Genomic DNA, 12,957 nt, shown 5'->3' on the forward strand with positions numbered 1-12,957 from the left:
CCCCACAGGGGTTCACGACTTTTGCATATGTAAAAAAAAAAAAAAAAAAAAAAAAAAAAAAAATGTTTACTAAAATGTGTGTTTACCCCAAAATTTTTTACATTTTTGCAAGGGTTAATAGCAGAAAATACCCCCCAAAATTTGTAACCCCATTTCTTCTGAGTATGGAAATACCCCATGTGTGGACGTCAAGTGCCCTGCGGTCGAACTACAATGCTCAGAAGAGGAGGAGCGCCATTGAGCTTTTGAAGAGGGAATTTGTTTGGAATGGTAGTCAAGGGCCATGTGCGTTTACAAAGCCCCCCGTGGTGCCAGAACAGTGGACCCCCCCACATGTGACCCCATTTTGGAAACTAAACCCCTCACAGAATTTAATAAGGGGTGCAGTGAGTATTTACACCCCACTGGCATTTGACAGATCTTTGGAACAGTGGGCTGAGCAAATGAAAAATAAAATCTGTCAGACACCTGTGAGGTGTAAATGCTCACTGTACCCCTTATTACATTACGTGAGGGGTGTAGTTTCCAAAATTGGGTCACATGTTGGGGGGTCCATTGTTCTGGAACCATGGGGGGCTTTGTAAACACACGTGGCCTTCAATTCCGGACACATTTTCTCTTCAAAATCCCAATGGCGCTCCCTCTCTTCTGAGCATTGTAGTTCGCCCGCCGAGCACTTTACATCCACATTTGGGGTATTTTCTTACTCAGAAGAAATGGGGTTACAAATTTTGGGGGGCTTTTTTCCTATTTTCCCTTGTGAAAATGAAAAATTTAGGGTAACACCAGCATTTTAGTGAAAATACATTTATTTTTTCTCATTTTCCCCATCCAACTTTAACGAAAATTTGTCAAACACCTGTGGGGTGTTAAGGCTCATTATACCCCTTGTTACATTCCGTGAGGGGTGTAGTTTCCAAAATGGGGTCACATGTCGGTATTTATTTTTTTGCGTTTATGTCAGAACCGCTGTAAAATTAGCCACCCCTGTACAAATCACCAATTTAGGCTTCAAATGTACATAGTGCGCTCTCACTCTTGAGCCTTGTTATTCGCCCGCAGATCATTGTGCGCCCACATCTGGGGTATTTCCGTACTCAGGAGAAATTGCGTTACAAATTTTGGGGGTCTTTTTATCCTTTTACCTCTTGTGAAAATAAAAAGTAAAAGGGCAACACCAGCATGTTAGTGTGAAAATTTTTTATTTTTTTTTTACACTTACAGGCTGGTGTAGACCCCAACTTTTCCTTTTCATAAGGGGTAAAAGGAGAAAAAGCCCCCCAAAATTTGTAGTGTAATTTCTCCTAAGTACGGAAATACCCCACATGTGGCCCTAAACCGTTTCCTTGAAATACGACAGGGCTCCGAAGAGAGCGCCATGCGCATTTGAGGACTAAATTAGGGATTGCATAGGGGTGGACATTGGGAATCACTGGCGTAGAATACCCCTAACAGGGTGCCTCCAGCTGTTGCTAAACTCCCAGCATGCCTGGACAGTCAGTGGCTGTCCAGAAGTGCTGGGAGGAGTTGTTTTGCAACAGCTGGAGGCTCCGTTTTGGAAACCCTGCCGTACAATACGTTTTTTTATTTTTATTGTGTGTGGGGGGGAGACAGTGTAAGGGGGTGTATATGTAGAATTTTACCCTTTATTATGTGTTTGTAGTGTAGTGTTTCAGGGTAAATTCGCACTGGCAGAAGTTTACAGCGAGTTCCCTGCTAGGAGATTGCGCTGCGGCGAATAATTTGCCACAGCTCATACTTGAAGCAGAAAACTTACTGTAAGCCTGCCCGTGTGAATGTACCCTGGGGGGGGGGGCAAACCTCCAGCTGTTTCAAAACTACAACTCCCAGCATGTACTGATCACCGAAGGGCATGCTGGGAGATGTAGTTATGCAACAGCTGGAGGGATCACAACTACAACGCCCAGCATGCTGGGATTTACAGTTCTGCAACATCTGGAGAGCTACAGTATATAGACCACAGCAAACTGTGGCCCTCCAGATGCTGCAAAACTACAAATCCCAGCATGCTAGGAGTTTTAGTTTTGCAAGATCTGAAGGGCTATAGTTCAGAGACTACCATATAGTGGTCTCAAGCTGTACTCCTCCAGCTGTTGCAAAACTACAACTCCCAGCATGCCCAAACAGCTGTCTGGCATGCTGGGAGTTGTAGTTTTGCAACATCTGGAGTGCTACAGTATAGAGGCCACTATATAGTGGTCTCGGACTGCAGCCCTCCAGATGTTGCTAGGCAACTTACCGACTTCCGTCAGATCCAGGGAGCCTGCTGCACGACATCGCCGCCCACCGATCTCCGACACCAATCGTCGCCCGCAGCCTCAGCAGATCGGTAAGTGGACTCCGGCGCCGGTCCTCTGTCATATCCCTGTCCTGCCCCGCCTATTGTGGGTGGGCAGGAGGGGAAAACGAAAGTTAACCCCCCCCCGCCCCCGATCTGCTATTGGTGGTCGCGTCTAGACCACCAATGGCAGGGATGGCAACCCTGCCACCTCACTCCTATCTCTTCAGGGGGACTGTGGGTGTCTTAAACACCCGCGATCCCCCTTATATTCCGGGTCACCATAGACCCGTAATCGCAAAAATCGCAAGTGTGAATTCACTTGCGATTTGCGCCGATCGCCGACATGGGGGGGGGGTCTGATGACCCCCCTGGGCATTTGCGCGGGGTGACTGCTGATTGATATCAATTCCCATGGACGTACGAGTACGTGCCTGGTCTTTAAGACCAAGGGTGCAGGGAAGTACTTATACGTGCTTGGTCCTTAAGGGGTTAACTTAGTTCCAAACCGGTCTATGGACAGTCATAGTACTAGAGGCATTCCCCAGTCCCTGCCGGCTGTGTTGGGGCCCACCCCTCTGTCAATTTTTAACAGAGGTGGGATGGACGGATATCTTTAGATCTAGGTACCCTGTGCTTAAGCCATACTCTTGCCATACACTGGGAAGGAACGCGTTGTCCAGAACTGACCTTGCTTGTGGTAACTTGCTCCTTTTGCCTCGGAGCTCATACTAGACTTCCGAGACCTGAGCTGTATCTGATCATTCCCCACTGGTGCTTGCTATCTCCATGGCCAATTCTGGCACTCTGCATAGGTGGAAGATACATCCATTCTGGCTTGACCAGATTGGACCTAATTACCGGATCCCAGATCAGCTTCAGATTTTCCTCCAGGCTAATTTACCCGGGGGTCCCCTGCGCTGGTGTGGGAAACGCTGAAGGCCTATCGGAGTGGCTGCTTGAGATGTAATATAGCTTATATTAAGAATTCTACATCTCTGAGGGAGGAAACATTTGCTCTGAGCAGTACAGAACTGGAGGCTTGCTATGTAGCGGACCCATCTGAGGCTAACAGGGTGGCATGGCTTAGAGAGCGGCGTCAATATATGTTGCACCTTCATGAGAAGGCCAACAGGAAATTATTCGTTACCAAACCGTTCTACTTTGAACATGGGAACCAATCTAGTAAATTGTTAGCCCATATTGTCCGGCAGAACTCTTCTCCTGCCCCAATACTTAAACTTAAAGCCTCGGATGGGTCTTTACCGATTGGCAATGAGGACATGGCTCTTATTTTCTCCTCTTTTTAAACTTGCCTTTACTCCTCACAGGTGCAGTACGATGAGTCCCAGCTGAACTTCTACCTGGACGGCATTACATTTCCATCACTTTCTTCAGAGGCTCTCTAGATGCTCCCATCACGTTGCAGGAGATCATAGATGCCATAGCTGATATGACCAAGGGTAAGTCTCCTGGCCCTGATGGCCTTCTGTTGAAGATTTACCTGAGGTTTTCAGATGTGCTTCTCCCTCCCTTATTGGCTATGTATCTGACAGCGTTTGCTGATGGCACCCTGCCGGACTCTCTGTATGAGGAGACCATAGTTGTCCTCTTGAAACCGGATAAAGATCCCTTGGAGTGTGGCTCCTCTAGGTAGATATCTCTACTAAATTTAGACTACAAAAATACATACCAAAATTCTGTCCAACCGGCTGAACCGTTGTATTCTTAAGATTAGTCACAATGATGAGACTGGCTTTATTCCTGGTAAATCCACCTCAGATAACATCCGCCGTGTTCAAACTGCCGTCAAGGTGGGAGAAGCTCTAGAGGGGGATTGGGCCTTAGCATCCTTACATGCAGCCAAGGCATTTGATTCGGGGGAATGGGGTTATCTTTTAGTGGTCCTCCATAGATTTGGCCCTAACTTCCGGAAGTGGGTCTCTATCCTCTATAGGCACCCCCGGGCTCAGGTTCTTGTGAACAGGATCTGTTCTCTACTGTTTGCCCTGAGTCAAGGCACGAGACAGGGGTGCCCCCGGTCCCCGCTCTTGTTTGCGGTGGCAGTAGAGCCTCTTGCTTGGCATGTCCGGCAGGACCCTGACTTCCGTGGTATGTCTATGGGCAGTAGGGAGGAACGCATAGGATTATATTCGGACGACATGATGCTCTCTCCAATCCCATCAACATGCTGCCCTATGTTAAAGATCTCATGGATAGATTTGGCTACTTTTCTGGTCTCTATTAATTGGTCCAAGTCGGTGGTGATGCCGCTTTTGAGAAGTAATTTTCCACCTGTCCTGTGTGGTCTCCCAGTTGTTGCAAAGTTCAAGTATCTAGGGGTGTATATCAATAGGGACCTACTACTAGATCTGAATACTAATATCCTTGCCCTTATCCCATACATCAAAACCCAAATTTCGAATCTGGGCGACATTGCCGCTCTCACTCAGTGGCCGTATCAATCTCATTAAACTTATCATCATACTGTTCCGATTCCTAAATATTTCTTTGACACACTCCACTCCCTCCTCTCCCCATTTATCTGGGGTCCAAATAGGCCCAAAATTCGTCTTACTACCGCGCTGCGCCCTAAACTAGAGGCTGTCTATCGTTACCAGATTTTTTCTTGTATTATTTGGCCGGCCAACTGAGATATCCGTTCATGGATTATGGATGACACAATGCCAGATGCTGAGCAAAATTTAGGCAGATTTGTTCCGCACCTGACTCTGAGTCTTCTACTGGAGAGCCCTACCCTAGGGGGGGTCACACCCTCTTGCCTCTCCACAAACTGGCTATCCGTGTTTGGCGGGCGGCTAAACTGGTCCATGGGTATACGGATATACCCTCAGATACTCCGCCGTGACAACCCGAATTTAACACACCTGGGTCAGGACCTGGACCAGATATTCTGACAGAGTGTAGGGGTGTGTTTCTTAGAACAGGTATACCGGGATAACATAATGTGCTCATTTGACCAACTGCAATCTAGTCATGCTTTACCCAGACACAGCTTCTTTAGATATTTACAATTACGTCACGCTCTAAATGCTAAATTCCTGGTGGGAGGTCAGCCTATCTCAGCGTTCCCGCTTATTGGGATTTTAGGTTTTGCAGTTGCTTTCATTAGAAAAATTTCAGTATTTCATACTGAAAAAGCCAGTCAAAAGACTGCCTCCCTGCCTCCTGGGATACATGCCAGCCTGGCTGTGTCCACTTGTTATCACCTACGTCATGGACCCACTTCATGATTGACAGGTCTGCAGATCTAAAGCTGCTGCGATCGGCTCCCTCACTGTCTGCGTTTACTTCAGTCTCCTGTGTGAGGAGAAGGGGGGAGGGGCAGGAGTACACTGCTGCCTGTGAGCAGATGATAAAAGAAGCTGGTGACTGTAAATAGAAAGTGTCTCTAAGTATATATGTGTGTGTGGATATATATGTGTGTGTAAATCTGTGTTGTCTAGGTAATGTGCATGTGTATGAATAAATGAAGTCCGTGTGTGTGTGCCTCCAGCTGTTGCAAAACTACAACTTCCGGCATGCCTGCACTGCCAAATGATGTGTAAGAATGCTGGGAATTGTAGTTTTGCAACAGTAGGAAGAACACAGCCTGCAGCAACACTGCTGTAAATCTGAGTTTTACCAATCATATTCCTCCAGCTCCCAACCAGGTTGCCTCCAGGTGTTGCAAAACTACCACTCCCAGCATGCCTAGACAGCCAAAGGCTGTCCAGGCATGTTAGGATTTGTAGTTTTGCAACATCTGGAGGCACCCTGGTTTGGGAAACACTGGTCTAGAGCATGTGAGGTTTGCTATGGGAATTTGCTCCTACTCTGGACAGTTCCTGAGACACAGGTGTAAGCAGAGAGCATTGTTGTCTGAAAAAAGAACAACTAAACTTCAGCAGCTGATAAGTACTGGAAGGATTAAGATTTTTAAATAGAAGTCATTTACAAATCTATTTCACTTTCAGGAGTCAGTTAATATGAAAAAAAAATAGTTTTTAACTGGAATACCTTTTTAAGGTCTAGATAGATCTAAAGATAAAAATATGTTCGAGTATAACTTAAAACTTTTAGTACAGTCCATGAAACAATGAAAAAAGTCAAAATACAACAGATTCTATTCATCACCACAATGCCAAAGATCTTGACACCAAACCAAAACCCATTTCACTATAACCTGCCTCTTGCAACAGAATAATCCACTAATTATTTACAAGCATGCTTAGCCAAGAGAACTGCCAATCTAAACACCAATTTTCCCTTTGGCCAACTTCACCTTGTAGAACATCCCAACCTGAAGCCATTTTGCAGCATTGATCTGTGGACGATGGTTATCAGTAAGATTCTAAGACTATGTTCAGACAGCGAAATATCCGCACTCCCAGGACTGTGGCGGAATTCTATGTTCTCAAAGCAAAGAATTCTACTCAAATTCAAAAGCCCCATTGACTTCAGCGGGATTCTGCTGCGGATAATCAGCTGTGTGAATGTGACAGCCAATTACTATGAAAGTCAATGGGCAGATAATTTCAGCGGAATTTCTGGCACAATTTTACAGTGAAGTTCTGCAGTCTCAAATTTTGGCTGCTTTTAGATAGCAAAAGAAAGCTTAATGCATACTATTTATACATTGAATTTAAAGGGGTACTCCGGTGCTTAGACATCTTATCCCCTATCCAAAGGATAGGGGATAAGATGCCTGATCGCGGGAGTCCCGCCGCTGGGTACCCCCGTGATCTTGCACGCGGAATCCAGTTTATAATCAGTCGCCGGAGCGTGTTCGTTCCGGGTCTGATTACCGACGACCACAGGGCCGAAGGAGTGTGACGTCACGCTCCACCCCTCAATGCAAGCCTATGGGAGGGGGTGTGATTGCTGTCACGCCCCCTCCCATAGGCTTGCATTGAGGGGCGGAGCGTGACGTCACACACCGTCGGCCCTGTGGTCGCTCCGGGGACTGATTACACATGGGGGCCGGGTGTAAAATCACGGGGGTCCCCAGCGGCGGGACTCCCATGATCAGGCATCTTATCCCCTATCCTTTGGAGGAATACCCCTTTAATACACTCTGCAGTAAACTCCTGCCCATTTCTTTTATGCAATAAGACGTTAGTAGATTCCTTTTATCCTATTTTACCAACCTCCTGGTGTGGCGGGAGTGGATGGAGTTGTCTTTGTTTTAGGTTGTGCTTGAACTTTGGATTTCTTTTTACTTGGCTTTGCAATGCTCTCGCTAGCTGGTGTAAGCTTGTCTTCCATTCGCTTTCGTTTTGTTGAAGATTTTACAGGTGTTTGGGCTTTGAGAAGACTCTACAATAATTGGTGGAGAAAGGTAGAAAATTACTAGGTGCACTGCACACTATAGAGATAAATGGAAGCAATGTATATCTTCACATACCTGAGATACTTCTGTCTCACTTGCACTTGTATCATCTGAAGAGTCTTTTTCAGGAGCAGCTGATTTACTTGGTACTAGAAGACAAAAATGTAACACCTTTTATTTGGGTAGTTAGGTCAAAAATATTGCTGATTTCTTTAGAACTCAGCTCAAAAAGCCCCTAAAAAGATATTTAAAAGTATGGAAATATTCTATCTGCGGTCACTCTCCGGCCATGTTCACATAGCTCATTTTCATAATGGGTCATGATTTTTTTTTTTCCATAAAATTCCATGTTTGCGTCGAAAAAAACCCACCAAGCCATTTTCAATTGTAAATCTATGGGAGGCAGTTTGCAGGCAGAATAGACACTGGTAAGTGAGGTTAACATTACATATGTCTGGTATCTTTTCCCTCTGGCGCTGTAGAAAATGTGATGGTGGGAAACTGATGCTAGAATTGATCCCATTTATTTGAATGGGACAGTTCACATGCATTTGGCATCTCAGTTTGGATGCCAGATGGTTCGACTTGCTGGAGTGGCATCGAACAGGGGGAACACATCTTGCTGCGTTCCCCCGTCCAGCATTCAGAAATAATGGACACCAGATGCTACACAACAGAGTTTTATTGGGTTTAATAGTATAGACCAATGTTTGCCAAACAATGTACCTTCATTTGTTGCAAAACTACTGTATATACTCGAGTATAAGCCGACCCGAATATAAGCCGAGGCCCCTAATTTCACCCCAAAAACCCAGGAAAAGTTATTGATTCGACTATAAGCCTAGGGCAGGAAATACATCATCCCCTCCGTCATCATCCAGACCTCCATCATTAAACACCCTCATCACCCTATCACCCCCCCCCCCTTCATCATTATCCTGTCATCACCGCCTGTCATCATCCCCGTCATCATCCTACACCCCCTTCATCATCACCAACGGTCATCACCCCCCCCCCCATCATCATCACCGCCTGTCATCATCCCCCCACCCCCCCCCATCATCATCACCGCCTGTCATCATCCCACACCCCCTTCATCACCACTGCCTATCATCCCACACCCCCTTCATCACCACCGCCTGTCATCATTCCCCATCGCCTGTCAATGTCTGAACAGTGGTCTTCAACCTGCGGACCTCCAGATGTTTCAAAACTACAACTCCCAGCATGCCTGGACAGCCGATGGCTGTCCGGGCATGCTGGGAGTTGTAGTTTTGAAACATCTGGAGGTCCGCAGGTTGAAGACCACTGCGGCCTTTGTTATCATCCAGCCAGGGGGGCCTTTGGCTGTCCAGGCATGCTGGGAGTTGTAGTTTTAAAACAGCTGGAGGCACACTGGTTAGGAAACACTGTATAAGCTGCCTCTAGTGGTGACTGCATGTAACTGCTTTTTTCCTCTTCCCGTTTTCTGTGATGTTCTGTTAGTACAGGAAACATTAAGAAGCAGAAAGCAGCAAGGACCAGCACCATTAGAATAGCAACAGGAGATGCTGTATTTATTTTCACTGCACCCTAGGGTATTTTTTTTTTTTTTTATTAAATAAACTCCCTGCCTAGAACACACTGCCCCTTTTTTTAACATTCTTCACAATATTTAAAACTAGGAAAAGTTCTGTGGATTATTAGTAACTATTACTTACCAGCTCTAGAGACGTTGCTATTAAATTTCCCATCAGTATTGTTTGCCACTTTCCCCTGCAGAATAAGTAAAACATAGAAGAAAATTTTAAAGGCTTCTGGTACAAGTACATACCTAGTACAATACTCTGAAATATTCTTCTATGCATTACAACGTACCTTAACAGTTTCTTCTTCGCTGTCTGAAGAGACATCCGAGCTCTCATCTGAAAGTGGCTTAGGAAAAACCGGGGTCTTGGCCGGGGACGCAGACTTTAACGTTGCAGCAGGTAAAGGTTTCCCTTGCTCTTTGTCAGCAGCTTTTGCCTTCTGATAGTAAAAATATACAGAGTACTAAGTAACTTTGTGATAAAAGGCAAATTTAATAAAAAAAAAAAAAAAAAAAAAAAAAAAAAAAACTGAACGTAAAGCAAACAAAGGAAAAAAAAAAATATATATATATTATATATATATATATATATATATATATATATATATATATATATATATATATATATATATATATATATATATATATATATATATATATATATATATATATATATATGATACGATTAACTGTTTTACAAGACCGAAGTATGAGGCAGCACTACTGAGATTCTAATCACTTTACATGTTGGTGTGTCTGGTGCAATGCAGCCATCAATAATTACTGTGACTTTACATCACCAAATATCAATGTTTTATGCGTTGGCACCAGTAGAAATGAAAACACACAGGGGGAGATTTATCAAAGGATTTAGACTGGTTTTTCCTGTCTAAATTTGTCTCACAGAAAGCCGCAGTCTAAATATGTGCGACTTTTCTGCGACTTTTGCTGTAGAGGATTTTTAGAACATGATGCATGCAAGTCTATTTTAGACGGAAATGCATTGGAAAATGCATTGGTGCTGAATTTATCAAGTGCAACTTTTGTGCGACAAGTCGCATCTGCCCAAAATACACTGAAATGTCAGACCATGTTGGAGCAGGTCTAAATGCAGTTTAAGCTGTAGACCCTGAAGTCTGAGCACAGAATTTATCAAGGGCTGTGAGACCTTTGATAAATTAGGAGCACAATAGACAGGAGACTACCACATACTCTGGTCTATAAGCATACCCAGAATAGACTAGATTAGGAAATGTCCCCCACAGTCTCCACAATAATACTGGTCTTGCAAATCCCGCACCATCGCGGCAGCCTCAACATAAGTCCGACTCAGTGACTCCCAGTTAGAGGCTGCTGCTCCTACCAGTTCTGTCTCCTCCCCCCCCACCATGCAGCCATTTTGTGAAGCCCACGCTCCGCCTGCCCTGGAGGATAGTCTGTTCATCTTGAAGACTATATCCATCATCTTCTGCCGTCGGGCCTGGTAGGTCAGAGGGGGCTCATGTGACTGGCACGCGCACACACTGCCACCAATGTTACTCACAATTCACACACACACACACACACACACACACACACACACACACAATGCGCTGCGCTGTGGCCCCGGCCAGGTATGCAAGTGACTGCATCTGTTGTTGATCCTCCCAGCCAGGGCCTCTGTCTCACAGCTATTCACATGGGGTAAATGCACTGCAGAGCATTGCACCCCAGTGCCTTCTACAGACACTGGGGTGCAATGCTCTGCAGTCTGGACATAGCCACCAAGTGCATAGCAGTGTGTGTACATTCCTATACAGGTGGGGGTATGTGAAGACTTGCACTTGCAAAGCATTGCACCCTAGGGTCTGTACATCCCTATGTTAGCAGGAGGGATTAGACAAACATTTTAGTGGGAGTGGGCGGGATTGGACACAAATGTTGCTGGAGCGGGCAGGAGTGGAGCAAACACTGTGCGCGGGGGATTAGTAAAAAAAAATCATCAGGAGCTGGTGGGAGTGGTTTGCCGGAAGCTGACCTCCGTACCCCGCGGCTGGCACACCCTCTCCATGTATCTCTATGGGGTACATGGAGGGGCGTGTCAGTTGGCACTCCGTTTGGGGTACAGCACTCCCCTCTTCCAGCCAACTGCTGGGAACCCGTGGGGGGTCTCAGCGTTCAGACCCCCTGCGATCTATAACCTTTCCCCTATCCTTTGCATAGGGGATAAGTTATATTTCACCAGACAACTCCTTTAACCCCTTAAGGACCAGGCCATTTTACACCTTAGGACCAGAGCGTTTTTTGCACATCTGACCACTGTCACTTTAAACATTAATAACTCTGGAATGCTTTTAGTTATCATTCTGATTCCGAGATTGTTTTATCGTGACATATTCTACTTTAACAGTGGTAAAATTTTGTGGCAACTTGCAAATTTTGCATTTTTCTAACTTTGAAGCTTGTAAGGAAAATGGATATTCAAAATAAAAAAAATTTTGGATCACATATACAATATGTCTACTTTATGTTTGCATCATAAAATTGATGAGTTTTTACTTTTGGAAGACACCAGAGGGCTTCAAAGTTCAGCAGCAATTTTCAAATTTTTCAAACTCACTATTTTTCAGTGACCAGTTCAGTTTTGAAGTGGATTTGAAGGGTCTTCATATTAGAAATACCCCATAAATGACCCCATTCTAAAAACTACACCCCCCAAAGTATTCAAAATGACATTCAGTAAGTGTTTTAACCCTTTAGGTGTTTCACAGGAATAGCAGCAAAGTGAAGGAGAAAATTCAAAATCTTCATTTTTTACACTCGCATGTTCTTGTAGACCCAATTTTTGTAAGGGGTAAAAGGAGAAAATGTTTACTGGTATTTGTAGCCCAATTTATCTTGAGTATGCACGTAAAGTGTTCGGCGGGTGCAGTAGAGGGCTCAGAAGCGAAGGAGCGACAAGGGGATTTTGGAGAGAACATTTTTCGGAAATGGTTTTTGGGGGGCATGTCCCCTTTAGGAAACCCCTAGGGTGCCAAAACAGCAAAAAAAAAAAAAAACACATGGCATACCATTTTGGAAACTAGACCCCTCGGGGAACGTAACAAGGAATTAAGTGAGCCTTAATACCCCACATGTCTTTCATGACTTCTGCAAATGTAAAATGTTTTTTTTTTTTTTTTAAATAAAATGCTTGTTTTGCCAAAAATTTTACATTTTTTACAAAGGGTTAAAGCAGAAAATACCCCCCCAAAATTTGAAGCCCAATTTCTCCCGATTCAGAAAACACCACCTATATGGGGGGTGAAAAGTGCTCTGCTGGCGCACTGCAGGTCTCAGAAGAGGAGTAGTCACATTTGACTTTTTGGAAGCAAATTTTGCTCTGGGGGCATGCCGCATTTAGGAAGCCCCCTATGGTGCCAGGACAGCAAAAAAAAAAAAACCACATGGCATTATATTTTGGAAACTAGACCCCTTGGGGAATGTAAGAAGGAGTAAAAATAACCTTAATATCCCACAGGGATTTCATGACTTTTGCATATGTAAAAAATATTTTTTTTCCACTAAAATGTGGGTTTCCCCAAAAATTTCACATTTTACAAGGGTTAATAGTAGAAAAGACCCCCCAAAATTTGTAACCCCATCTCTTCTGAGTATGGAGGCACCCCATAAGTGGACGTCAAGTGCACTGCAGGAGCGCCACAATGCTCAGAAGAGAAGGAATCACATTTTCAAACTTTGCTGGGGGGGGGGGGGGGGGGGCATGTCGCATTTAGGAAG

General features: G+C 44.8%; 1 protein-coding gene across 6 annotated transcripts in view; it reads right to left on the reverse strand.

Moving 5' to 3' along the window:
* The window catches only part of TCOF1 (treacle ribosome biogenesis factor 1), a 129,204-nt gene that overhangs the window by 47,212 nt on the left and 69,035 nt on the right, over positions 1 to 12,957 (reverse strand). For all 6 annotated transcript variants that reach the window (XM_056516937.1, XM_056516936.1, XM_056516941.1 and 3 more), the window contains 4 exons: positions 9,489 to 9,638; positions 9,332 to 9,386; positions 7,707 to 7,780; positions 7,450 to 7,618 (listed from right to left, as the gene is read on the reverse strand). In XM_056516937.1, the coding sequence (XP_056372912.1) occupies positions 7,450 to 7,618; positions 7,707 to 7,780; positions 9,332 to 9,386; positions 9,489 to 9,638 (448 nt within the window). The remainder of the gene's footprint in view (positions 1 to 7,449; positions 7,619 to 7,706; positions 7,781 to 9,331; positions 9,387 to 9,488; positions 9,639 to 12,957) is intronic.

This window comes from Hyla sarda, chromosome 4, assembly GCF_029499605.1.
Source record: "Hyla sarda isolate aHylSar1 chromosome 4, aHylSar1.hap1, whole genome shotgun sequence".
Taxonomy (NCBI): domain Eukaryota; kingdom Metazoa; phylum Chordata; class Amphibia; order Anura; family Hylidae; genus Hyla; species Hyla sarda.